Below are 26,241 nucleotides of genomic sequence, written 5' to 3'. Positions count from 1 at the left end.
ATCCACATAGCCAGCCCACATCAATAAATGCTCTTTACCATTGGATTATCATTAGATTTAATCAAATCAGTAACAACTAAGTTTGTTTGTTTATTTAGTTATTTTGAAATAGAGTATCACTATGTAGCTCTGGCTGGCCTAGACTGTATAGACCAGGCTGGCCTGAAACTCAGAGAGCTGCCTGCCTCTGCCTCTTGGGTGCTGGGATTAAAGGCCTTCCATACTATATAACTGGCCACAATTAAGTTTATAAAGTATGTTCTAGGTTCAATCTGAGACATGGTCTTTCATTCAGAATTTCATTTATTCTCCTCCTGTTCCTATCCTTTTTTTTTTTTTTTTTTTTTTTTTTTTTTGATGTTTTTGAAAAAGGGTCCTACTATGTAGCCCATGCTAGCCTAGAACTTATATACAACACAGGCCAGCCTCAACTTGATAATCCTCCTACTGCAGCACAAAAGCATGAAGAGTTATAGAACTGTTCAGAAATGACCCAGGGAGAGGAGATGCAGACAAGGTCTTCATTTCCCCCTGGCCCTCGAGTCTCTGATCCCTACCTGGATGGTCCAGGTCTAAATTCCCCTGTTCTTCTTTCCCTCCCATAACAGGTCCAGGAGGGACTGCAGACTCACTGCCCAGAGACTTCTTCACAGTCTTCTCTTTTGAAGTCCCGGCTGGTCCTCCTGATGGGCCTGTAAAGCCCCAGCCGCCAAGCATGAAGAAAATGTGTTTTGTTTCTGCCTCGTCCCACATCTCCTCCTCATTCTCAGTCTAGCAGGTTCCCTCAGTGGCTTCCAGCTCTAGCCATCTTGACATTGCTGACCCAGGGTCTTCTCCCCACCACGGTTCTCCTCAGAACCAGCCTTCTCCAAGAACTCAACCTTGGTGACCAAGCTGAGCCCTACACCTTTCACCTAAGTCTTCGGAAACAAGAACGAGGCACTATGACTTCCTCCCTGGCATCGGCCCAGCCTGTACTCTCAGGTCCTGGAGATGAGATTCAGCCCAGCACAGCTACTGGAAAACACTTACTCTCTGCCTCTGCCCTCCTACCTGTGGGACTTGCCCCTTTCCAGCTGTCTTCCTTACCTCTTGACTTGGTTTTTTTGGTCTGTATTTTAGCTGGCTTGGGTCTAGGCAAAGTTGGGTCCTTCAATAGGGAAAGAACAGAAAAAAGTAAATTGAATCACAAAATTCTTCCTAAAACTGAGAAGGCACCTAGTCATGTGATTCCCATGCAAACACGAGGAACTGAGTTCAATTTACAGAACACACATAAAAAAACTGTGTGATGAGTTCAAGGTCAGCCTGATCTACAAAGTGAGTTCCAGGACAGCCAGGACTGTTACACAGAGAAACCCTGTCTCAAAAAACAAACTAAAAAAGCTGCACGTGATGGGGCACACTTGTAATCCAGCACCAGGGACATGAAAACAGGTACATCCTTCGGGCTTGTCAGCCAACCTACTAAATGGACAAGTTCCAGATAGAGCTCAAAAACCAAGGTGGAAGGCACCTGAAGAATGACACTTGAGATTGACCTGTGGCCTCCATATACATTTGCACATACATGTGTGCACACCTACACACACATGCACCTGAACACATATTCTCTTTTTAGTAGAGGGGTGCTAGAGAATAATGATGGGCTTCAGAAAGTCAAATTAGGTTTTGTTGCAGCCTGATGCAGTTTAAACCTGTAGCAGGACATAGAAAACATGTGGTCAGAGCCAGGCGGATCTCTGTGAGTTCGAGGCCAGCCTGGGCTACCAAGTGAGCTCCAGGAAAGGCGCAAAGCTGCGCAGAGAAACCCTGTCTCGAAAAAAAAAAAAAAAAAACAAAAAAACAAAAAAAAAAGCCGGCGTGGTGCGCACGCCTTAATCCAGCACTCGGAAGCAGAGCAGGTGGATTCTGTGAGTTCGAGGCAGCTGGCTACAAGTGAGCTCCAGACAGCGCAAAGCTATGCAGAGAAACCCTGTCTCGAAAAAAAAAAAAAAAAAAAAAAATGTCATCCATCCTGTTTAGTACCAGTCAATGCAAAGATTGAATGCATATGAAGAAAATTAAGCCAGGGGGGGGTGTAAATTAGAGACTGTGAGATGGCTCAGTGGCTCTAAGCCCGACAACTTGAGTTCCGCTGGAGGGACCCACATGGTAGAAACAGAGAACCAACTCCCTCAAATTGTTCTCTGGCATGCATTCCCACCCCCAAGTAAATAAGTGTAATAATTTTTTTAACAAAAAAAAAAAAACCACGGTAAACTAAAAGATAAAAGAGAAAGAGAAAAATGCATGTTTCACAGTGATACTAAGAAAAGGGGTGGCATCTTAAGTCCCCACCCAGGAGAAAGGAGTGGAAAAAGCATGAGGGGCTCCCCAAAATTACATGAAGAACCAAAGGAACACAGCACAAATTGAGACTGTGCTCAAGAAGAAATCTCCTAAAGGGCTGAGAAAGTCCCAGTAAGGAAGGAAAACTCCCCCGCCACCACCCCAGCCCTAGGAGCCTCAGGGTAAGGCCAGCCTGTCAGGGCCTGGGGCTGGATGGTTCACAGGGACCGCCACTCTATGCCAACTGCATCCCTCCAGGAATCCCAAGCAGAAATGTCACAAGAACTTTCTCTAAAGCAGCTTTACTTTCTTCTCTTCTTTCTCCTCCTTCTCCTCCTCTGAGTCCTTCTCTTTCTCCAGACAACACTCGGGGCTGCTGGGCTCACAGACCATCAAATCTAGGCGGGCGAGGGAAAGGAAGGAAGACTACGTGTCCACGATGCATCTAGTGAGGTAGAGGTAATTTCTGGAAATCCATCTTCCAACCCTGCCTGCCAAGTCCTCGGGATGGTTCCCATGTCACCACGGTCACACTCATCACACTCACATACCCTGTCTCATCCTCTCCGGGGTCACAGTCACAAGAGCGCCCACTAGAGAATCTGGAATGGGGAGGGTGCAGGCTTGGGTCCTACAGGGAGAAGGGGCTCTCCACCCTCCTGCCACTACTTTCCTACCTTTCCCTTCCCCACTGCCGTCAGATCCATTGTATCGACTCCAGAAACCAAACAAGTTAACCCGCTCCTGGGGAACCAAGACACAACAGTGTCCCCCATCACCCTCCCAGACACAACAGTGTCCCCCAACACCCTCCCAGACACAACAGTGTCCCCCACCACCCTCCCAGACACAACAGTGTCCCCCACCACCCTCCCAGACCCAGTTTTTGCCCTGTCTTCTAGATTCTAGTAATGACAAAGTCTGTGTTCATCTTCCAAACCATTTTCACTTGAAATATCACATTAGTTTTATCTGATCCTTTAATAGAGATTAATTATAATCTCTTTTCTAGTTTATTCATGATGGGACAAGTAACTAGGAAAGAGAAATTCACGTGTCATTCTCTACCACACCCCTGCTCCTTCCAGAGGGATTTGAGGGTAAAAACTGTGTTTGGGCTGAGAGAAGACATCACCTGTCCAAGGGTAGGAAAGGAGTGGATGGCTTAGGCATCAGGAAACCCGGCCAGGCAGGGAAAACAGATCCCGGCTGTGAGGCAGCAGGGGGACCCAGGCTGTGGGCTGGGCACTCGCCCACCTGAACACTGATCTGCTCTGCCTTGTGAGCCATCCTTATGGCTGCCTCCAGTTTCTGGCCATAGTCCTTGTTCTTGCATTTTTTCTAAGACAGAAGGTTAGAGTTCATGATAGATATATCTTTGAAAATAGTCAACATAAAAACTCTCAAATAACTAATAATTCTTGAAATTATTCAATATGGGGCTAGAGAGATGGCTCAGCAGCTAAATATTGCTTTTCCAGAGGACCCAAGTTCAGTTCTCAGCATCCACATCAGGCAACTAATAACCATCTAAACTCCAGCCTCGGGGGATCTGAAGCTTTGGGCCTCTATAGGTACTTGCATGAAGTGCACATATCCACAATTAAAAATAAAATAAATATTTTTTTAAAAAAAAAAAATATTATTAGAAAAGTGACCACAACATACCACTACCTCTCTCCTCTCTCTCTCTCCTCTCTCTCTCTCTCTCTCTCTCTCTCTCTCTCTCTCTCTCTCCACACACTGTGGCTCAGTCTGGCCAGGCACTCACTACAGCCTATTGGCCTCAAACTCACAGCAACTCTGCTACCTCAGCTTTCTGAATGCTGAATTATAGATGTGAATCACCACCCCTGACTTGGACATTATCTTAGCTACAATTGCTTAACTATCAGTTCCGGGTACTGACATGACACTCTGTTCTTAATCTTCCTGGGCTCAGAAACAACACTCTCCTTCCCAATAAACCTCTGGTGCTTTAGTACCCTCCACAGTGAATCACACAGGGATTTGAAGGAAAAGAAGACTGAAGTTCAGGGGACTCCACTTTTCAGCTTCTCACGAGTTCCTCTGAACCCAGCAGTTTAATGCTCGTAGCTCGATTGAATAGTAGGCATACAACAAACATCTTTTCTCCCAACTCCATAATTCCAAAGGTCATCACAATGGGCTTCAGCATCTCTGCTCACTTTAAGCTAGTTAAACCCAAAATGATTATAGGAAAGAAATACGATTTAGCTAACTACATGCTTCTCCACTAGGGAAGACTGTCTCCTAGGAGACAAAGTTTGGGGACAATTATTTAGCTGTCACAACTAGAAGAGGGCAAGACATAGGATAGAGGATGCTGCAGTGCCCAGGGATGCTGCTAACACCTGCATGCAGAGGACTACGTGGACCAAGATGCCCACAGTGCTAGGACTGAGAAACCCTGAGTTAACCTGGGCCCTTACTGCTGCAACTTTCAAACTGACTCAGAACATGGTGTGGTGGTGCTTGCCTGTAATCCTGGGATTTAGGAGGTTGGAGGCAGGAGGATCAGATGTTCTAGGTCATCCTTGACTACACAGTGAATTCCAAGCAAGCCTGGCCCTCTCTCAAAAAACAGCAAACAAAGGCTCACACACAAAAATGCCCTGTTCCCTGTATCACAGCAGAACCCCAAAGTTTGCTCACCACTCTGGCTAGCTCCAGGGACAGCTCCTGGAAGTTCTTCAGCATGCTAACTGGGATCCACGCACGAGAAACTGTTTCTCCAAAATATGTCACATGGTACTTGGACTGTAACAAAAGATGGGCTTGTTTGGTTCCTGCCCTTCTCTCTGCTTTTCCCTTGTCAGAAATGGTAGAGAAAGACAGAGTGTGGGGGAGGGAGGGGATTCACGGGGAAGATGCTGGAGCTCATATATTCCCTGAGCCCTGGCTCACCTACCCAGCTCACTCCACTGTTCCTCTATGCTGACCTCAGGAATCCCAAGCAATGTGTACTGAACAACAAAACAAAAACGCCATGCTAGGAAGCAAATGTATCTCAATATAAGTTCATCTCTCTGTGTGTTTATCTCCCCTCCATATCTGTCACTCCAGTTAAGTGTTTGCTTCCACATGTGTCTACTGGCTACATCTATGTTTCTAACTCTAAACATGTTAGGATGGTTATGCTGCTGCTCGGCAGAACCAAGAAACTCACCGGCAGGGAATCAAGATGAGATGCAAAAAGAAAATACTCCCCCAGGTCAGGGTCAGATTCTATCATGCCTGGCCACCTGGGGAAGAGGGATGGGATGGGAGAGAAAGAGGTTATGATCAGAACACAACCTCACCATCATGCACACATGGAAAAGAGCAAGATGTTTTGTAGAAGATCCAAAAGCTATACTCCGTTAGCCACTACCAAATGACTGACTTGACTTCCACCAGCATCAAAGAAAGCTCAGTCATCCTAGCAAGCCTGTGGACAGAACCTCTGACCATCACCAGAAAAGAGGCTAAACTACTCATCCTTCTCTTTACTTTGCATGTCTCTCGCATCTCAACATTTTTAAATGCCTTGAAGCAGGGCTTGGTGGCATGTGCCTTACAATTCATGGCACTAGGGAAGCTTAGGCAGGATTTCAAGCTCAAGGCTAGCATTGTCTCAAAAACAAGAAATTGCTTTAGGTCTTTTATTTTCCTCCACTCACTGCAGTATCATTGGACCCATTTTTCCAGAGATCCCACCTCCACCCTGAAACCTACAGTCTTCCAAGGCTCCCAGCTCAGCCCTCTATCTTTTCCCTCACTGATGCTCTTTCTAATGAAGGTACCACATCTATGACAAATGATTGCCATATCCTTTCCTCTCCGCATGACTCTACCACTCCCAAGTTCAGGAAAGATATTCTCTGTTATGGTGCCCTACCAGGGGTAACCGTATTGCTTGGCCCAGATGATGGATCCTGGAACATAGGAGGCATAGGCCACATCGCTCTCACACCCTGTCCAGGTCTCCTCAGGAATATCACAGCGATTATAGTTCAGGTCTGCCAAAAGAGAAGGACTACAGAAACAGGAGGCTCAAAGGGTGAAACCAGGATGCAGACCACGAGAGGGCAAAGGGAAGTGGTACAGGCTGCAGGTGGAAGAGACTAGAAACCCATAGAGGAAATGCAGCCACAGGCAAGAGGGTCCTGCTCCATCCCAGTGTGACTCTGCCCCTCTGTGGAGCAGTGTGGGGGTCGTTTCTCTAAGAGGCTTTCTCATCTGGAAAATAAGTGCGCTGGACAAGATGATCATAATCTGTCCCAAACCCCTTCAAACAGTCTAGAATGAATGCTAAGCTCACTGAGTCTTTCTCATTTGCTTTTCCCCTCGTCATATATCTCTCTATATCCACAGTGCAACACCCATATTCCAGGAAGCACTGATACCATCAGGCAAGGTTGACACAAGTGGATTCACTTGGTGTACTCATAAAGGTTCCCAGGCCACCCATCCTTCCTCCCACAGAACAGGAAGATCCTCCCTTCCCAGTGCCCACAAGGACCTCAATGCCAGCTCTATCTAAGTTGTACCTAACTGAAAGGAGACATGCTGAGAAAGAAACGGAGGAGTAATAAAAACTGGAGAAAACATTTCCATTCCTTTCTACCTGGGTTCTGATCACAAGACCAGTTATCTGGGAGAACTGAGGGATCAATGCCTCCACGTAGCTGCCTCCATTTCTCACACTTTGGAGAGGAACACTGGACCCAGATGAGACACTGGCCTGTGACAACAAGAAATGAAGATGAGACAAAAACACACTCGTCCTTCTTCGATCCAACTAAATTCGATGTAACTTTCCCGATGGCCCCTGAATCACTAGTCAAGTCTCTGAATTAAAATAGCCGAGTGAAAGCTTGGGGAAGACAACAAGTTGCTGAAGGTCAACCTAACTCAGTGACAGAGCTGACCTTAGAACTCAAGCCTTACACTGTCATCTTCTCTCTACCAGGCACAAGTGATGCTTCCTGTAGTGACATCAAACAGAAAGGTTGCCTTAGACCAGCACGCATCGTTTTCCCAGGGTTTAGTTCCCAGCATCCACATGGGGCAGCTCACAAATGTCTTAACTTCCACTCCAGGGGATCTGAGGCCTCCTTCTGGCCTCCATAGGCATTTTGCTCATGTACACAAACCCCCCCTAGACACACACACACACACACACACACACACACACACACACACACACACACACAAATGTTAAAACTTAAAAAAAACAAAAAACAAAAACCACTTTAATGGTTGCCTTAGTGCTGGAAGTGTAGCTCAGTGTTCTGTAGAATACTATTTTTTAACTTTTGCAAAGCCAAAGGGTCCATCCTGTTATCACAAAGAAACAGAAAGCTTGGGGCTGCTTTCCTTGGAAGCAGGAGAACTGAGTTAGATCCTCACACTACCCATGTAAAAAACCCTGGGCATGGTGATGGGTGCTTGTAATCCTGGCACTGGGGAGACAGAGATAGGCACATTCCCTAGAGCTCACTGGCTAACTAGCCTAGCCTACTTGGTGAGTTCCAGGCCAGTGGGTCCGACTCTCTGACATCGCACTAATATACTAACCAGCACCTCTTCTGTGCACAGTATCTGTAATTGAAATTCTTACCCAAATCTCAACTGATTTATCCTTCTGTTATCAAATTACAAGCTTGTGGGGCTGAACAGCTGTCTCAATGATTAAGAGCAGAGCACATACTACCCTTTCAGAGGACCCCAGTTCAGTTCCCAGCCCACACAGGGCATCTCACACCTGCCTGCAACTCCAGCCCTAGGGAACTGTCTTAGTTAGGGTTACTATTGCTGTGTTGAAAGACCATGACCAAAGCAACATGGGGAGGAAAGGGCTTATCTGGCTTACGCTTCCACATCACAGTTTATCAACAAAGGAAAGTCATGAGAAGAACTCAAACAGGGCAGGAACCTGGAAGCAGGAGCTAATACAGAAGCCATGGAGGGGTGCTGCTTACTGGCTTGCTTCCCATGGCTTGCTCAGCCTGCTTTCTCAGAGAACCCAGGACCACCAGCTCAGGGGTGTCATCACCCACAATGAGCTGGGCCCTCCCTCATCAATCACTAATTAAGAAATGCCCTACAGGCTTGCCAATCTTATGGAGGCACTTTCTCAATTGAGTGTCCCTCCTCTCCAGTGACTCTAGCTTGTGTCAAATTGACATAAAACTAGCCAGCACAGGATCCACTTCCTCATCTGGCCTCAGAAAACACTGCACTCATGTGCACAAATCCACATTCAGACACACATGCATACACATAATTAAAAACAAAATAAAACCTTAAAAAATTACAAAGTTAGAGAGAGGAGGAACTGTATGAGCAAGAGATATTGAGACCACGATTGGAAAAAGCACAGGGACAAATAGCCAAACTAGTGGAAACACATGAACTGTGAACCAATGGCTGAGGAGCCCCCATGGATCTGGAGCAGGCCCTCTGGATAAGTGAGACAGTTGATTAGCTTGAACTGTTTGGGAGGCCCCCAGGCAGTGGAGCCAGACCTGTCCTTGGTGCATGGGCTGGCTTTTTGGAGCCTGGGGTCTACGCTGGGACTCTTTGCTCAGCCTTGGTGTAGGGAGGAGAATGGACCTGCCTTGGCTGAGTTTACCAGGCTGGGCTAACTCCCCAGGGGAGACCTTGCCTTGGAGGAAATGGGAATGGGGGATGGGTTGGAGGGGAGGGTTGGGGAGTGGGAGGAGGGAGGATGGAGGAATCCGTGGCTGATGTGTGAAATTAAGTTATTATAAAATAAAAATATTAAATAAAAAAATGACAAACTTGCATCCTTTAAGACCAATGTCCAGAGTTCATCCTCCTCCACAAGACCCAGGTCTGGGTCCAACAGTACTCTCTTAACCACTTACTTTGTCCCCACACCAAGGCCATGGCTTCCTTTTATTCATCACCATTCAGACCTCCACTTATATCTGCTCAACTTTTCCACTTTGTTCTATGAAACTTCACAAGCTTGAGAAACAACTATTCACACATCCTCAAGCTTGTGTGTGTGTGTGTGTGTGTGTGTGTGTGTGTGTGTGTGTGAGTGTGTAGAGGTCAGAGGTTTATGATCAGCACCCTTCCCTATTGCACTCCATCTTATTATTTTTTTGGGTATGTGATTTGGGGGTTATGTGTGTATGTGTGTGCATGTATGTACACACATGCACATGGGCTTTTAAAGAATTATTTGTTTGGGCTGGAGAGATGGCTCAGAGGTTAAGAGCACTGGCTGCTCTTCCAAAGGTCCTGAGTTCAATTCCCAGCAACCACATGGCGCTCACAACCATCTGTAATGAGATCTGGCACCCTCTTCTGGCATGCAGGCAGAACATTGCATACATAATAAATCTTTTTTAAAAAAGAATTATTTGTTTATTTATTGTTTTGTGTTTTTTTTTTTTTTTTTTTTTTGAGGCAAGGCTTCACTGTCCTCAAACTCAGAGTTCTGTCTGCCTCTGCCTCTGCCTCCCAAGTGCTCAGATTAAAAGCATGTGCCACCATGCTGGTAAGAGTTTGTTTTTATTTTTAGTTATGTGTATGTAGGAGTGTGTGAGTGGAGTGCAGTGCTCATGGAGAAAGTCATAGCCATTGGATCCTCAGGAGATGGAGTTAATGTCAGTTGTGAGTCATCTGACCTGGGTGTTGTGAATTGGACTCAGGTCCTCTACAAAAGCCACTGAGACATCTCTCTAGCCCCCTTCATTTTACGTTTTAAGGCAGGATCTCTCTGAACCTGGGGCTCCCTGATTCTTCCTGCCCCTGCTCCCTGTGCACTGGGCCTAGAGGCACACATCACTGCACCTAGCTCGTTCATGTGGGTTTTAACAACAGACTCAGGTCCTCACGCTTGCTCATCAAGCACTTTACTGACCAAACCATCTCCATCACCCCATCTTCATTTTGAGACCTGGATGCTAATGACACTGTCCCCACCCAACTGCCACCTCAGATCTCTAAGTGGAGTCTGTTCCTTCTCACAGTCCCCACATCTCTCGAGGCAGAAAGTAGGGCAAACTTCTTTATTCCCACTAAGCCTCTCCCTCCTGCAGAAATCCTTTCTCTGAGGTGCCCTCCATTAGGCACTACCTTGCCCTATTGTCTCGAAAAGATGGTGGCATCCTACTCAGTCTTTACCTCTCCACTTCAAGCCTTCAGTTCAGATGACAACCACATCACAGGAATACCTCAGGAGCACCCCATCTTCATTTCTTGGCCCTTTTCCATACACCTCCTCAGTAACCTACTCCCACTCCTGCATGACCCAGTCATGTCAGAAAGCACACACACCCTCCGAGTCACATGTCCAAACATCCTCCGACAGCATGCCCTGTCCTCCCCACCTCACCTGCTCAGAGTCCTGCAACTCTCACTTTAGCTTGGCCTGCAGCCCTCCAGGCTATCCCATCCACTCCAAGAGCACGAGGACCTGAGTTTGATCTCCAGCATCCATGTGAAATCTAGGCACAGCAGTGCACACCTTTGATCCCAGTGCTAGGAAGATAAAAGCAGGATCCCTGGAGTTCATTGGCCAGCCAGCCTAGCTGAATCAGTGACGTCCAGGGTCAGTGAGAGACCTCATCTCAGAATAGAAGACAGAGTGTAACTGAGGAAGACACCTAAGGTTGATCTCTAGTGCACACACACATACACATACACACACACACCAAACCATATACACATATGCACATGCACTTACACATGTACATACAAACAAAAAAAAGATTTAATATCATCAAACAATGTTTTGCCTGTAAGTTTGCTGTGTTAAATTTTTACCCACTGTCAAATTTTACTTAAAACATCTTCAAACACAGGGATATACCTCACCCATGTCTAATCTCATCTGACTGGAATCATTGCTCAGACTTACACTTCGGTCCTTTCAAAACATCATTATACTATGTATGGATCATTTCTTAAGTACTTCATCTAAAAATAAAATACTGAGGTCTGGAGAAATGGCTCAGTGGTTACCAGCACTTGTTTTTCCAGAGGGTCTGGGTTCAAATCCCAGCACCCATGTGGTGGCTCACAATCAGTAACTACAGTTCAAGAGGAGTGGACCTCTTTTGGTCTCTGCAGGCACCAAGCATGCACACAGTGCACAGACATACATGCAAGCAAAAAACCCACACACATAAAATAAAATTTAAAACAAGATAAAAAAAAATACTAATTGGGAATGTGTTAGTTAGAAGTGACAGCTGCTGGGGTGAAGCTCAAGCAGTCCAATGTTTGCCTAGCATACATGAAGCCCTGGGTCCCATTACTAGCACCTCACTAACTTGGTGCAGTGGCTCAGTGCTGTCATCCCAGAATTTAGGAGGCAGGGGGATCGGGAGTCCAAGGCCAGCTTGGGCTACAAGAGATCCATCCTGTCTCTTAAAAGGAAACAAAGCAAAAACTAAGCAAGCAAACAAAAACAATTACCAACACAATTGCCCCTAATAGTTTGGTATTTATGGAGGTGACCCAGCAAGACTAGGAAAGAGAGCCTCGATCTTAAAGAAAACTGTCTACACCCCAGTGGAAAGCCGCACACCCAGGAGGGTGGGGCAGCTCTTTGTACTTGACAAGTTGAGAAAGAGACAGAACAAAAGGTTGTGTGGGTAGGGAAGTGGGGTGGATCTGAGAGGTGTTGAGGGAAGAGTGAATATGATATAAAAAAAATTATTAAAATTCTCAAAGAAGTAATACAAAATGAGAGGGGAACAAAAAGACCTGCTTGCTGCTCACCATGTGTGAGTGTGTGGCTGCATGACAATGGAGACTGATGTAACCAGCACACGTCCAGAGCATTCCGATGGATGGCTCCTTCCTGAAAGGCTAGCCTCCTGTCCTATGGGATACCTCATCCCCTGTGTCCTCTCAGCTTCCTGGCAGTTTCTGTCTCTTCCCTTTGCTCAGTTCTTTCTGTTCTCCATCCAGTCTCAAAAACTCAGGGTTCCAAAGCTCAGCCAAAGGTTTTCTCTCCTCACACCACACTGTCCCGTAAGCCCAGCTCTGCCAGCCCTACGGTTTTTAAATCCATTTTTCATACATGATGACACGCAGTTGTATACTTTTGGCTTCGGTTATGAATTAAGTGACTTGCTCTTTGACACCTGTATAGTATTATATCGTATGGTAATGCTGTACTGTACTGATTAATTTTTGTGGTGCTGAGGACTGAGCCCAGGACCACGTATATGCTGAGCACAAGCTCTATCAATGAGCTACTCTCCCGTCCTACACTATTTAGATGTCTCATACGGAACTCAAACTTTATGCACCAAAACCGGAATGTTTAATCATCTCCCACACTGTCTTCTTCTACCCCATTTCCATTTCCTGCCACGTAAATTGATTATGCCAGAGACCAATCTTTTTTGATAATTTCCTCTCTCATAGACTACCAATTACTAATCATTACCTAGTTCTTATGATTTTATCTCTAAAATATTATAAAACCACGCACTTCTATCTCTGCTTTCATCATCCTAGTCTAAGCTGCCACTACACATCCTGATAATAGCACTCGGTTATTAACAGGCTTGTCTCCCTCCACACTCCATTCTCTAATGAAGACCATTTTCAAACATTAATTTGAAGATGTTGATCATCTGGATACAACCCACCAATGGCTTCTCACTGCCCTTGGGATGAAATTCTCACTATATGGTATTTGCCTCCCAAATATTTTATTTTTATACATCTGGGTACATATATGTATCTATATGTTTGCACATGAGTGCATGTGCCCATGGAGGCCAGAAGAGGACATCAAATCCCTTACAGCTAGAATTATGGGTGGTTGTGAGCCACCTGGCCTAAGTGCTGAGAATCACACTCAGGTCCTCTGTAAGGGCTGAATCATCTCTCTTGTCTATGGTATTTTCTTTTATTGAGTTACTGCCTATCTCTGTTGTGGAATATTATTCTAAGTAGGTAAAGATGTGTTACATTTGTTTATGCTACAAAATATTACTTTAACTGTGTAGAGGTGTGTTACTTTTGTTTATGCTGCATTTGTTTAACAATGTAAGGGTGTATGTTTAATTAGGTAAAGATGTGTTGCATTTGTTTCACCTTGCCTGCCTAAGGCACATGATTGGTCTCATAAAGAGCTGAACAGCCAATAGCTAGGCAGGAGAAAGGATAGACAGGGCTGGTGAGTAGAGAGAATAAATAAGAGGAGAAATCTAGGCTCAAGAGAGAAAGGCAGAACAAGAGAAGAAGGAAGAGAGAACAAGGGAGGTACCCAAGGCCAGGCAGGCAGCTGCCAGCCAGAAAACATGAGAAGCAGTGAAAGTAAGATATACAAAAGAAAGTGAAAAGCCCCGAGGCAAAAGATAGATAAAGAGAAACAAGTTAATTCAAGTTAAAAGAGCTAGCCAGAAACGAGCCCAAGATAGGCTGAGCTTTCAAAACTAATAATAAGCTTCTGTGTCAATGATTTGGGAGCTGGTTGGTGGCCCAAAAGAAAAAGCCTGGTACAATTTTGTTTTTATTTATTGAGTTATTGCCTATCTCTTTCCATGTTTCTGAAGCCGCTCCCTGTGCCTCCTCCCCTGATCACAGAACAGATACTCAGAATATACCAAATGATCTTATCTTACCCACTCCCTCCTCCCCTCCACTTAGATAACTTCTAGTCAGTTTGCAGGTTTTCGCTGAAACAGTCTCCATAGGAATGCACTCCCTGGCTAGCCTAACCTTACCTAGGGCTCCGCTGTTTCCTTTCATGACATGATGTTCTTTTTCCTCACCACATTTATTACAGATTGTATTTATGATAGTCAGTCCCTTTCTACATCCTATACCAGGAGAGCTCCCCTCTCCTTAGCAACTAGAAGAAACAGAAAAAAAAAAAAAATGATTGATTGACAAGCTTCTTAGTTCTCCTTTTGAGAAATAGTCTAATTAGATCTTCCCTTTGGGTGATTAAGCCCTAAACAAGCTGATCAAGAGATCACACTTCCAGCTCCTCCTTTATCATGTAATTGTATTAAGTCCAGGCTTACTACCAAGCTGTTGCTTGCAAAGTCTTTCTAGAGTGTCTCTCCAAGAATATATAAACCAATGTATGCTTTTATGATAAAAAGTTATGTAAATGTATGGATAAGGAGATGACTCAGTCAGTAAAGTACTTTTCATTACAAGTCCTGAGTTCAATCTCCAGAACCCATGCATAAAGAAGATGAGCAAAGGCTGGTGAGACAGCTCAGCGGTTAAGGGAATCTGCCACCAAGCCTGATGATCTAAGTTGGCCCCTGAGTCCCATATGGTAGAAAGAGAGAACCAATTCTTGCAAGTTGTCTGTGACCTCCACACATGTCAGGAACATGTACACATGTACACGTACACACACACACACACACACACACACACACACACACACACACACAAATAAATTAAACTAACTTAAAAGGTTTTTTTAATTGTTGGAACAGGGGCAAATACTTGTAATCAGCACTGGGGAGATGGGGACCGGAGGATTCCTAGGGCTCACTGGCCTGCCAACCTAAGCTAATGAGAGCCCGTCTCAAAAACAAATGACAGATAGTTCCTGAGGACCAACAGCTCAGGTTGCCTCTGGCCTACACACACATATGAATGTGCATGTACTTGCACAAACATGGACAAATACAACATGAATACATATATATATATATGCACACATACACACAAAGAAAAATTTAAACTATGTACATATATGCACATTATCAGACACTAGCTAAGTTTTTATTTCACTGGTCCTTATACTTACCATTCTAGGTTGTTGTTTGAGACATGATCTCAATATGTATCTTTGGCTGATCTGGAGCTCACTACATAGACCAGGCTGGCCCCCAACTCACAGAGATCTACCTGGTTCTGCCTCCTGAGTGCTAAGATTAAAGACATGGGCCACCACATGCAGCTCGATTTTTTTTTAATGTGTGTGAGTCTGTTTTCTTCCAAATTATTACCTATTTTTTTTATTTTTTAAACTTACTGATACATTGTGTGATCTATTTTATTTCTTATAACCAAATTTCTCAAAGTCATATCATCATTATTTGATACATCTATTATCTATCTGACACATTAAATTGTAGTTTCTATGAAGGAAGAGTTATCAGATTAGTTCATCATCTTTTTTGTTTTGGGGGGAAGTTGTTTGCTTCATCATTTTGTTTTCTGTTTGTTTTGTTTTGAGATATGATTTCTCTGTCTGTGTAGCCCTGGCTGTCCTAGAACTCACTTTGTAGACCAGGCTGACCTCAAATTCACAGATCTGCCTGCCTCTGCCTTCTGAGTGCTGAGATTAAAGGTGTGTGCCACCACATCCAGCCCAGTTCATCATTTTTCTTTGATATTTTGTTTTATCTATGTGTGTGTGTGTGAATGTAAGTACAAGCATGCTGTGGCATGTATGTAAATACAGGCCATGTATATCCACAGCATGTGTGTGGAGGTCAAAAGACAATGTCACCTTCATTTTTCTTTTTTTTCCCTCACTTTCTGTATATGTCAGGCTAAGTAGCTATTAAGCCTGCAAAGATTCTCCTGTCTCCACCTTCTATCTCCCTGTGTTTACATGTGTGTGCTATTGCATCCAATTCTATGTGAGCTCTAGGGATTTGAACTCAAACCTTCATACTTGTGGAAAACATTTTATCAACTGATCCATCTCCTTGGCCCTTGTTCATCATTTCTTGCACCTATATCAGACACATCATATAAGTCACTAAGAATTGCTATGAAAAGAGTAAGTTAGCAAAGTGATTCAGTGGCAGACTGCGTGGTTAGCATATATAAGGCCTTGGGTTCAATCTCAAACCAAAAAACAGAAGAAAGAAATGAGTTCCTACCTCATCCATCCTAACCTTCATTCCATCAAAGACTAATGTCTTCAGCCTTCCAGATGAAGAATAAATTCTCTGGCTCTTCCCAGTCTTATATCTTTCCCTCCCTCTATAAATAACTATCCTTTGGCATATAAATGCCCATTTCCATTGGGGCATTGCTTTTATTTGCCCATGTTACTACTGTTGTGTTGTGTTTCCACTTTTCATGTGTGTTCAAAGGCATGCCCAGGTGTTTGTACAAGCTAGGAAACTGCTCTACCATTGAGCTACCTCCCAACCCTCTCCTTTACAATAAAGTTATACATACAATAAAGCAGCACATGCCTGTAATCTAGCCCTTGGGAGGGAGAGGCAGAAGGATCAGGAATTCAAGGTCATCCTCAACTACACAGTAAGTTCAAGGCTAACCTGGACTACATGAAGCACAGTCTCAAAAAAAAAAAAGGTAATTATAAAAAGAAAAACCATACTATAATTTTCACTTTACTCCCTTTTATCGACCATTTTCCCCCTCTTAATTTTCACATCTAAACTAATGGTTGGGGTAGGGGTGTGTTTATGTGTGTATACATGTGTACACATGCATGTGGAGGATATAGGTCAACATTGAATGTCTTTTTTTTTTTAATGGCTTCTCCACCTTTGAAAAGAGTTTTGAGGGGCTGGAGAGATGGCTCAGAGGTTAAGAGCACTGACGCTCTTCAGAGTCCTGAGTTCATTCCAGCAACACATGGTCACAACATCTGTAATGAGATTGCGCCCTCTTATGCCCTGCAGTCATACATGCTGTATACATAATAAATAAATCTTTAAAAAAAAAAAAAAAGAAAAAAAAGAAAAAAAAAAAACAAATACTCAAGAGGCAGAGGCAGGCAGATCTCTGAGTTTAATGTCAACCTGGTCTACAGAGTGAGTTCCAGGACAGCCAGGGCTACACAGAGAAACCCTGTCTCAAAAAAATAAAAGAGAAAAAACAAAAATTTGAGACGGTCTCTCACTGCACCTTGACTGTCTGGCCAGTGAGCCCCAGGGACTCTGCTGTCTCACCTCTCAGGACAAGGACTACAGGAGTGCGTCATTATGTGGGTGCTTTTTATGTGGGTGCTAGTGATCTGTCACAGGTCCTCATGCTTGCATGGCAAGCATTTTAACAACTAAGCCATCTTAGTGCCAATTCTTAACCAACTATAGCCTGCCAGTCACCTTGCTCAACTCATACAGCAGCCATAACCGAAACCTGATAGCTACTAATTGTGATGTACTTGAACATGTTTAAATCCTCATCCTGACTTCTCTGTGGTTGCATCTGACATGGCTGGGTGTTCTCTCTTTCATGAAATTCTCTCCTTGCCTGACATTGTTACATCACCCTCTCCTAACTGTTCTGTTCGCTTTTTTGGCCACACCTTAGTTTTCTTCCTGGACACCATCTAAAGTACCAGACACAGAGTATAGACTGTGTAAATAAATAACCAAACAGATGAAATCTTTCTCTTTCTTCCTCTTTCCATATCTTCTCAGAAGCAACTGTGAAAGATAAATTATATTATCTGTGGTTTCCTTTAACATCCTAGTCACTGCATATCTCCTCCATCTTGAATTTTCAGCCCAAGGTTTTCCACACTCAGCTGAGCTCACCAAAACCACCACCTTCTTCTTTCTGCTGGCCCCTGATCTGAGAATGATCCTGAATCATTGTTTTCTGTTTGTCTTTCAGACTGCACCCATGTCCATCTTGGATTTTCTCATCTTCTGGGAAAATAAAACAAGACATTGTGACAGGATCTCTGTAGACAATAAAAAATAGTGATAGAATCACCAGAAAGTTCCAAGCCTGGGGCAGAAAAATCTTAGCCTAACACTATCCCATCCTCTAATTTCTTGAATAAGTACTTGAACCAGGTTTCAAGGACAACTGACTTGGGCAGACAAGATAGCCATCCCCAGAAGCCACAGTGGAAGGAGAGAACTGACTCGCAAAAATTGTTCTCTGACCTCCACACATACACCACGGTATGTGCATTTAAATAATATTATTTAAATGTAAAAAGGGTATCTGGGAGCTAGAGAGAGGACCCTAGTTTGGCTCTAGGTAGGCCCCACTTTGGGCAACTTACAACCACCTGTAACTCCAGCTGCAAGGGATCCAACATCCTCTTCTGGTTTCTATACATACCCACATACACATGGTATACACTCACAGACACACATACATACACATAAATAGAAAATCTTTTTTAGAGGCCATATGATGATACTTACCAGCTTTCTTCTTTCTTTTGCTTGAAAAAAGTCTGTTGAATTTCTTCTTAGAGGGTTCAGTAACTGGCTGGCCTGACTTAGATGTCCTTGTCTCAGAGCTCACTTCCTCTTCGAGAGAAGATGCAATCTCTGGAGTATCAGGTACTATTACCTTCTCCCTGAGAGTGATATTGTTCAAATAAAAAGCTTTCAGAGAGACACTTGCAATGCCAATCCTTTGAAAGAGTCCAGGGGTTAAAAGTAAACAAGAATTCTAGACTTGAATAGGGAGATGTAACTCAGTGGTCCAGCACATACTTAGCATGCACTAGGAACTGGGTTCAATTCCCAAAAGACACATACAACTCCCAGGCCTCCTAAGGTCTCCTGAGGTCATTTTATCCAACTCCTTGCCTGTTTCCTTCCTAACTCTAACAGGAATCTTTCCTGAGCCAAGAGAAATCAATGTAAGTATAATAGATGACTAAATAGACAGACTGGAAGACGGGTCACAGTTTACCCATGTCACCTCCACCCTGTGTTCAACTTGTCCCTCTGGGATAAACTTACCCATCAGCATTTTCATTATCTGCTGAAGGAGCAATTCCTGGTTCTCTGTCTGATTTGGTAGGTATTATGGGTTGGGCACAGGAAGTCTCTGCAAAATTAAGGCCAGACCCCAACCCTTCCAAAACAAAGCATTACAAGCAGAGAAGACAAAAAGGAAAACAAATGCTCTAGTATTTCTCAACCACAGCATTCCATTCACATATCTTACCTCTGTGCTTAGAAGAGTCTACCTTTGGTATTTTGTCACAGGATAGAACTTGAAATCGTTAAAAATTCAAGAGAAACTAAAATCCTTATCTTTCTGCAAGCCTTTCCATATTGATCAGCCTCATTCCAGGGCAGCCACGTAATAATTTTATTGTATACATGTACTATATTTTATCTTATTTTTCCTCAAACTCCTATACGACAGCACTTTTTATTCTAGAAAACAAACCAAGGGCTGGGGAAATAATTCAGTTGATAAAGTATTTGCCTTACAAGTATGAGGACCTGAGTTCAATCCTCATAACCCATGAAAATCACAACAAATCAAGTGTGGTGGCATGCGCTTGTAATCGCAGCACTGAGGAGACTGGGACAGGCAGATTCCTAAGATTCCTAGCAGCCTAGACTAGAGGAATTGGCTGGGCCCCAGGCTAGTGATGACACTGTCTCAAAAACAAGGTAGAGCCTGAGAAATGACAACTAAGGTTGACTTCCTGCCTCAATCCACATGAGCAGACACATGCATCCGTACGTGCATCTATATACGTTAGCACATATGGGTTGGGCACAGGAAGTCTCTGCACATCAGACACATATGAACTTGTGCATATACTTAAACACAGAGACATTAAATAAATAGTAATAAAAACCAAATCCCTAAAAAGAATCAAACCAGTATTACAGATATGGGCCAGCAAGATGGCTCAGCAGGTAGGGGCACTTGCCACCAAGCCTGATAAGCCCAGTTCAATCCCCAGGACCCACATAATACAAAGAGAGAAGCTATGCCTACAAGCTCTCCTCTCACCTACACACAAACCAAAGGCATGCATGCTCACTCACACACACACTAAACAATAAATAATAAGATGTAATTTAAATACACATGCACATAAAGTACATTCTCCAAATCTGGGGAAACTCTTTTCTAAGTAGATTGCAAACATATACGAGTAAATTAAAATTGCATTTGGAAAACTCAGGTGAGGCCATGTGGATCTGAAGTCAGTATCACCTACTTTTCCAAAAGAGTTTTCTTTCACCTTTATCTTACATGATTTAGCACAGGCCTATTGACATTAATTGAAATCACATTATTAAAATTAAATATTTCAAGTATCATTTAAGATTTTCTCAGGAAGGCTGGAGAGAAAGAAGCTGTCGACTTATACTCCCCTAGGATAACGGCCACTCTGCCTAACGGAAGGAAGCCTTTTCTCTTCACACCAGGCCATACCCAAGCACTCCTGCAGGGATTTCTGTAGTACACTCTGGAAAATCTCCTCAAATTCTGCGTTGGTAAGAGTTGGTTTTTCCTGCAGAGACTGGGGAAAGGAAGGAAAACTGCTTGTCTTTTCAGTTTCTCACCTCTGACCAGTCAGGGAAGCCTTGTTTACACAGAGCAGCAGATGACAACGACCATAGGTATTAAGTCAATGGCATCAACAGTTCCCCAGATCTCCTGGGGACAAGAGAGCTGGTGAAAAAGAAACTCTTCCAGAGTCTCCGCGCATTTCTGCTCGAGTTTTTATCCCACCTTGTCCCATTATTTCTAGCTAAATGCTTTCATCAAAACATGTTTGACACTGCAGCATGGTGGCACACATCTGTAATCTCAACACTAGGGAGACAGAGGCAGAAGAATCAGGAATTCAAGGCCAGCCTTGGCTACATGGCAAGTTCTTGGCCACCTTGAGCTACATGAGACTCCATCTCAAAAAACTAAAAACATGTTGGCTTCTTTCAGAAGAAACTGGAATTTTTTTAATGAATAAAAAAATGAATTTTTTAATGAATAATACTGAAAAAAAAGGAGATGGCTCAGAGGTTAAGAGCACTAGCTGCTCTTCCAGAGGTACTGAGTTCAATTACCAGCAATTACTTGGTGACTCACAACCATCTGTAATTTGATTTGGTGCCCTCTTCTGGCACCAAGTAGGAAGAACACTGTATACATAATAAATAAACAAATTTTTTTTTTTTTTCCGGAGCTGAGGACCGAACCCAGGGCCTTGCGCTTGCTAGGCAAGCGCTCTACCACTGAGCTAAATCCCTCACCCAAACAAATCTTTAAAAAAGATAAATATTGAAAAAGCTGTGTATAATGGCTTACATCTTAATTTCAACACTTGGGAAGCTGAGACAGGAGAATTACCATTGATTCCAAGCCAGCCTGGGGCTACAAAACAAGATCCAAGCCAGGATTGGCTACAAGACGCTGTCTCAAAACCAAGTGTTTTTTTTATAAGATGAAGGCCAGACAGTGGTGACACACACCTTTAATCCCAGCACTCAGGAGGCAGAGGCAGATGGATCTCTGAGATCGAGGCCAGCCTAGTCTACAGAGGGAGTTTTGAGACAGCCAGGGCTACCCAGAGAAACCCTGTCTTGAAAAACAAAATACAACAAACAAACAAATAGCCAAAAAGAAAAGAAGATGAGATGAACAATGGCAGAACAAGTCCACCACCCCAGGTATTCAGAAAGGAAGTAGCAGTCAAAGGGCTGCGATTCCAAGAGCAGCCTGGGAAACAGAAAGACCCTGTCTCAAAATTAAAAACAACACAGGTGTGGTGGTGCACACCTTCTATCCCAGCAGTTAGGAGGCGGAGATAAGCAGATTTCTGTGAGTTCGAGTCTAGCCTGGTCTACATAAGAAGTTCCAGGCCAGCCAGGGCTAAAAGACCCTAGGAATGAAAGCATAGCTCAGAAGTACGATGCTTGCCTAGCATGCATGGGGTCTAGGGCTCATTCCTCAGTAACATCCCCCAACACAAAAGGATTCTGTTTATCTGGCTTATCCGGGAAACAGAGCAGGAGGGACTGTCCCACTGGCGTGTGACACGTACCTTTCCTTTCTTCTCAGCCAGCTTGTCTTGAGTCTTTTGCTTTTTCTCCTGGCCCCCACTTGGACCATGCTCTGTGGCTGTCTTCTGCTCCCTCTTCTTTGAGCTGGCTTTCGGGCGGCTTGGCTTGGCCTCAGCCTCTGGAGAACTGGTCCCCAGGGTCTCCTCCTTCCATGACTTAGGCTGGGGTTTCACGATATGTGGTTTTTGTGTAGGTGGAGCAAAGGTTTTCTTTGTCCCCTTTTCAGATTCTGAAGGATCAAATGAAATTCAGGAAACTCATGTCAACAGAGACAGCAAAACACTGTCTGTGGAGTAGTCAAGTCAGAATTCGATGGAAAGAGCTTTTAACAAATCTACATCTCTCAGTCCCTCCCTGCACACCCCTTCCCCCTAGCCCTGAGATTATCTTTAAGCAGCTGAGAGTGAGACCCCGAAATTTGTAATTTGACAAGATCAGTTGGTTCTAACATACTCCAAGTTTTGTACCATTAATTCAAAATGATTAATACAGCATGTAGGAAGGTGAATTATTCAAGTGTGAATTGATTTTTTTTTAAATAGGCTCATTTTAACTTCGTGAGAATAAGCTTTAAAAAAAACTATTGAGCATTTAGAAATGACTCAAAGCTTAATTTTCTTTTTTTTAATCTATTTTTAATTTTAACTGATCAAAATGCACACAGAAATGTCTCTGAACTAAACAAAACACAATAAAATTCCCAAGGCCTAGTCTGATGCCATCTCCTCTATGAAAAGGATACTGATCCCACTAGGTATAAGTGATAATCTATTTCTTCTGGGCATCTATAACACTTTGTACTTCTCTAGTGGCATTCAGAGTATTTAACTTCATATTATAAATACTTAAATGCATTTTTCTCCCTGTAAATTCTTTGAGCATGGCTGTTTTTTTAAAGATTTATTCATTTTTGTTAATTTATGTGAATATGTGTGAATGTGTGATTATTACAGGCAGCTGTAACTGTCTGATGTGGGTGCTGGGAACCACCCCTGAGTCTTCTGGAAGAGCAGCAAGTGCTCTTAACACTAAGCCATCTCTCCGGTCCCAAGCAGGACTGTTTCTAAGTCATATTTATTTTGTTCAATGCAACTAGGAAAATGGTAATTTGAACAAAATGAACAGATAACATGGGTCTAGAATTCCTCTTTGAAGGAAAGGATGAATGGAAGGGAAACGGGAGAGAAATATATGAAGTGAACGCCTCTCATCCTTGGCTCACCTTCGTAATTCTGTAATGTTGCCATCATCCAGTTCAGAAACTACACTTTCCTTGCCTCTGTTTGAAGAAATTATTATACTTTGGTTAGACATCATTTAAATTTCCTTTTTTCTCCTGTCTTCTGGGATTAGATTTCTTTGTCTGGGACCCAGAACAATACTTCCACCTTCTTCACTCCATTCATACCCTACATCAGTACTGATTATGTGCCTGGGCATTCAGAGAGCTGCAGCTTTGAAGATAAGTAACAATGCTTGGTTTTATGTTTATTCAGTACTGGATATTAAACTTGGACCTTTGTACATGCTGGCCAGGCAAACACTTCACCACTGAGCTATACTCCCGGCCTTTTTTTATTTGACACAGGGTCTCCGTAAGTTGCTAAGGCTGGCCTTGAATTCTTTTGGAGGCTTTGAACTCACTCTGTAACCCAGGCAAGCTTTGAACTTGTAACCCTCCTGCCTCACTCAACAAAATAACTAGGATTACAGGTCTGAGACACAGGCCTCAGTATTTTGAATGCCTGATATACGGCAGGCACTTAACTAGCTGGACACAGTAGCAGCAGTGATGGAAGCACTGGTAGTATTGGAGTAGTGGTGGTAGGGCATGGTCAGTGCTGGGAGTGAAAGGTGACTCTCTTCACAAAGTTCCCCCAAATACTTAGGACATGGATAACTTGGCAATTCTCCAACCTAATTCAGAGGTCCCTATGCAAAAAAAAAAAAAAAAAAAAAAAAAAAAAAACACTTTGTTTTTTTGCTATTTCAACATTCAAGCCAAAAAAAAAAAAAAATTCTCAGAATACTGGATTCTACTGATTGTAGCTCAGAAACATGTGACAACCAGCAAGAGTCCTCTTAGCATCTTCTATCTTACTCTTCTACACTAAAACCTAGTAATGAAAACATCTTTGATCATCACAGTTCATCCTCAGGAATGGACTCTTAGTTGTCCTACACTAAATCAATGTTTTGTTCTTCCTAGTCACTGACACATACTGAGCACAGACTATGTTCTTCTTTTACCATTTCTGCATCATCGCATTTAACTCTCACAGCAAATCTACGAGATAGACCCCAAGGTATACGGTGCCTTCTGTTAAATCACAAGATGAGTTCAGAAGGCACTGGCCATACTAAGCTAAATGCAAAGTGTTTTTAAATTATCCTCTGGTGTTTTCCCCGCTCCTTTTCATGTATCTGTATGTGCACACACACATATAAACAATTCAGGCGTGCTATTCTGAAGCAATTACTTTTCTTCTATAGTAAGGAGCATATTTTCATACTGTTTCCATCTTAATTCATCATTGTTAGTCCCCATATACATTTGCTCCATTAAAAAAAGGGGGGGCAAGTGGAAACTGGGAGGAGAAACAATAATTTGATCTCTTTTTTTTCCCTAACTATAATCCTGAATACAAGCTAAAAACAGTTGAATAAAAGGCTGCAAAATGAGTATTAATTTGGCCACATAGGACAAATATTTCTTCTCCCAACTCCATAATTCCAAAGCAGATCGTGAGAAATCCCTGTAAAAAGAGAAAAGGCAGAGTGAAAATGTGTGAACTTGATGTGACATTTGGCTATTTAAAATGCATGCTTACATAACCAGTTATATTCATAAACCAGCTCCAGAAAACACAAAGAAGTGATCAAAAACGTCTCTGAGGAGCAGTTCTAGGTAGATGCAAGGTGTGTGTATGAAGCTAGCCACTGTACTCTACTCTGATACATTTGCGCAAGCACACACACAAATTCAGAAACTGAATTGTTTAAATACATAAAAGAATACTCTTTAAAAAAAAAAAGAATGCTCTTCACAAACTGCAAACTTTAGAATATTTAGCTTCAAAACCTTATTTTGTGAAGCAGAGGCAGGTGAATCTCTGTGAGTTAGAGGGCAGCCTGGTCTACAAAGTGAGTTCTGGGACAGACGGCTACACAGTGAAACCGGGCCTCAAAATAAAACAAAACAAAACAAAACTTATTTAAAACTATACAGATCTCCCAGACTAATATATTTCTGGAGCTCCAACTACCTAGGGAGATTTATAGATCACAGGGCTGGAGAGATGACTCAGTGGTTAAAAATGCTTGTAGCTCTTCCGCATCAGGCAGCTCAGTTGCCTGTTACTACAGCTCCAGGGAACGGAGCCCTCTTCTGGCCTCTGCAGTCATTGCACTCAGAGAAAAAAATACAAATTATGAATTACAGCAGGGAGTGGTGATGCACGCCTTTAATCCCAGCACTCAAGAGACAAAGATGGGCAGATCTCTGAATTTGGGCCAGTCTGGCTACAGAGTGAGTTCCAGGATAGCCAGGGCTACACAGAGAAACTCAGTCTCAAAAAAAAAAAATTATAGATGAGCCAGGTATGGTGGCACATACTTTAATTCCAGGCAGTAGCAGGCAGGTCTCTGTGAGTTCCAGAAAAGCATGGTATGAGTTCCAAGCCAACCATGGCTACAGAGTATGACCTCATCTCTCTCTCTCTCTCTCTCTCTCTCTCTCTCTCTCTCTCTCTCTCTCTCTCTCTCACACACACACACACACACACACACACACACACACACACGTGGGGGAGAAGAAGAGAAGGAGGAGGACGATCACAAGGAGGATGAGAAGAAGGAATAGGAGGGGAAGAGAAAGGGAAGGGGAGAAGAAAGGGGTGGGGAGGGGAGGGGAAGGGAGAGAGGGGAGGGGAGGGGAGGGGAGGGGAGAGGAGGAGAGGGGAGGAAAGGGGAGGGGAGGGATAGTTCAGCAGTTAAGAGCATTTGTTGATCTTGCAGAGGACTGGGGTTCAATTCCCAGCCCCCACACACAGTGGTTAACAACCATCTGTAACTCCAATTCAGGGGCTCAGATGCCTTTTTCTGACCTTGGCAGACATCAAGCACACAAATGGTGTACATATATAACATTCAGATAAAA

The 26,241-nt window shown here is 43.4% G+C and overlaps 1 protein-coding gene across 6 annotated transcripts in view; it reads right to left on the bottom strand.

The window, feature by feature from the left end:
- Positions 1 to 327: 327 nt before the first annotated feature.
- Positions 328 to 26,241, bottom strand: part of Zcwpw1 (zinc finger CW-type and PWWP domain containing 1) — a 29,722-nt gene continuing 3,808 nt past the window's right edge. For 2 of the 6 annotated variants that reach the window (XM_037198339.1, XM_037198341.1), the window contains exons 2-16: positions 23,305 to 23,361; positions 22,064 to 22,311; positions 20,452 to 20,539; positions 19,008 to 19,095; positions 18,459 to 18,616; positions 17,835 to 17,948; positions 6,962 to 7,078; positions 6,233 to 6,353; positions 5,522 to 5,597; positions 5,008 to 5,112; positions 3,589 to 3,672; positions 3,009 to 3,075; positions 2,638 to 2,729; positions 1,090 to 1,150; positions 328 to 692 (exon numbers count right to left, since the gene is read on the bottom strand). In XM_037198339.1, coding sequence (XP_037054234.1) covers positions 445 to 692; positions 1,090 to 1,150; positions 2,638 to 2,729; positions 3,009 to 3,075; positions 3,589 to 3,672; positions 5,008 to 5,112; positions 5,522 to 5,597; positions 6,233 to 6,353; positions 6,962 to 7,078; positions 17,835 to 17,948; positions 18,459 to 18,616; positions 19,008 to 19,095; positions 20,452 to 20,539; positions 22,064 to 22,311; positions 23,305 to 23,332 — 1,695 coding nt within the window. In that variant the 5' untranslated portion in view covers positions 23,333 to 23,361 and the 3' untranslated portion in view covers positions 328 to 444. Of the gene's footprint in view, positions 693 to 1,089; positions 1,151 to 2,637; positions 2,730 to 3,008; positions 3,076 to 3,588; positions 3,673 to 5,007; positions 5,113 to 5,521; positions 5,598 to 6,232; positions 6,354 to 6,961; positions 7,079 to 17,834; positions 17,949 to 18,458; positions 18,617 to 19,007; positions 19,096 to 20,451; positions 20,540 to 22,063; positions 22,312 to 23,304; positions 24,043 to 26,241 lie in introns of those variants that run through there. The other 4 variants (XM_037198342.1, XM_037198340.1, XM_037198345.1 and 1 more) reach the window with 4 other exon arrangements.

Source organism: Peromyscus leucopus, chromosome 23 (genome assembly GCF_004664715.2).
Source record: "Peromyscus leucopus breed LL Stock chromosome 23, UCI_PerLeu_2.1, whole genome shotgun sequence".
NCBI lineage: Eukaryota > Metazoa > Chordata > Mammalia > Rodentia > Cricetidae > Peromyscus > Peromyscus leucopus.
This window is presented reverse-complemented; position numbering and strand designations above follow the sequence as displayed.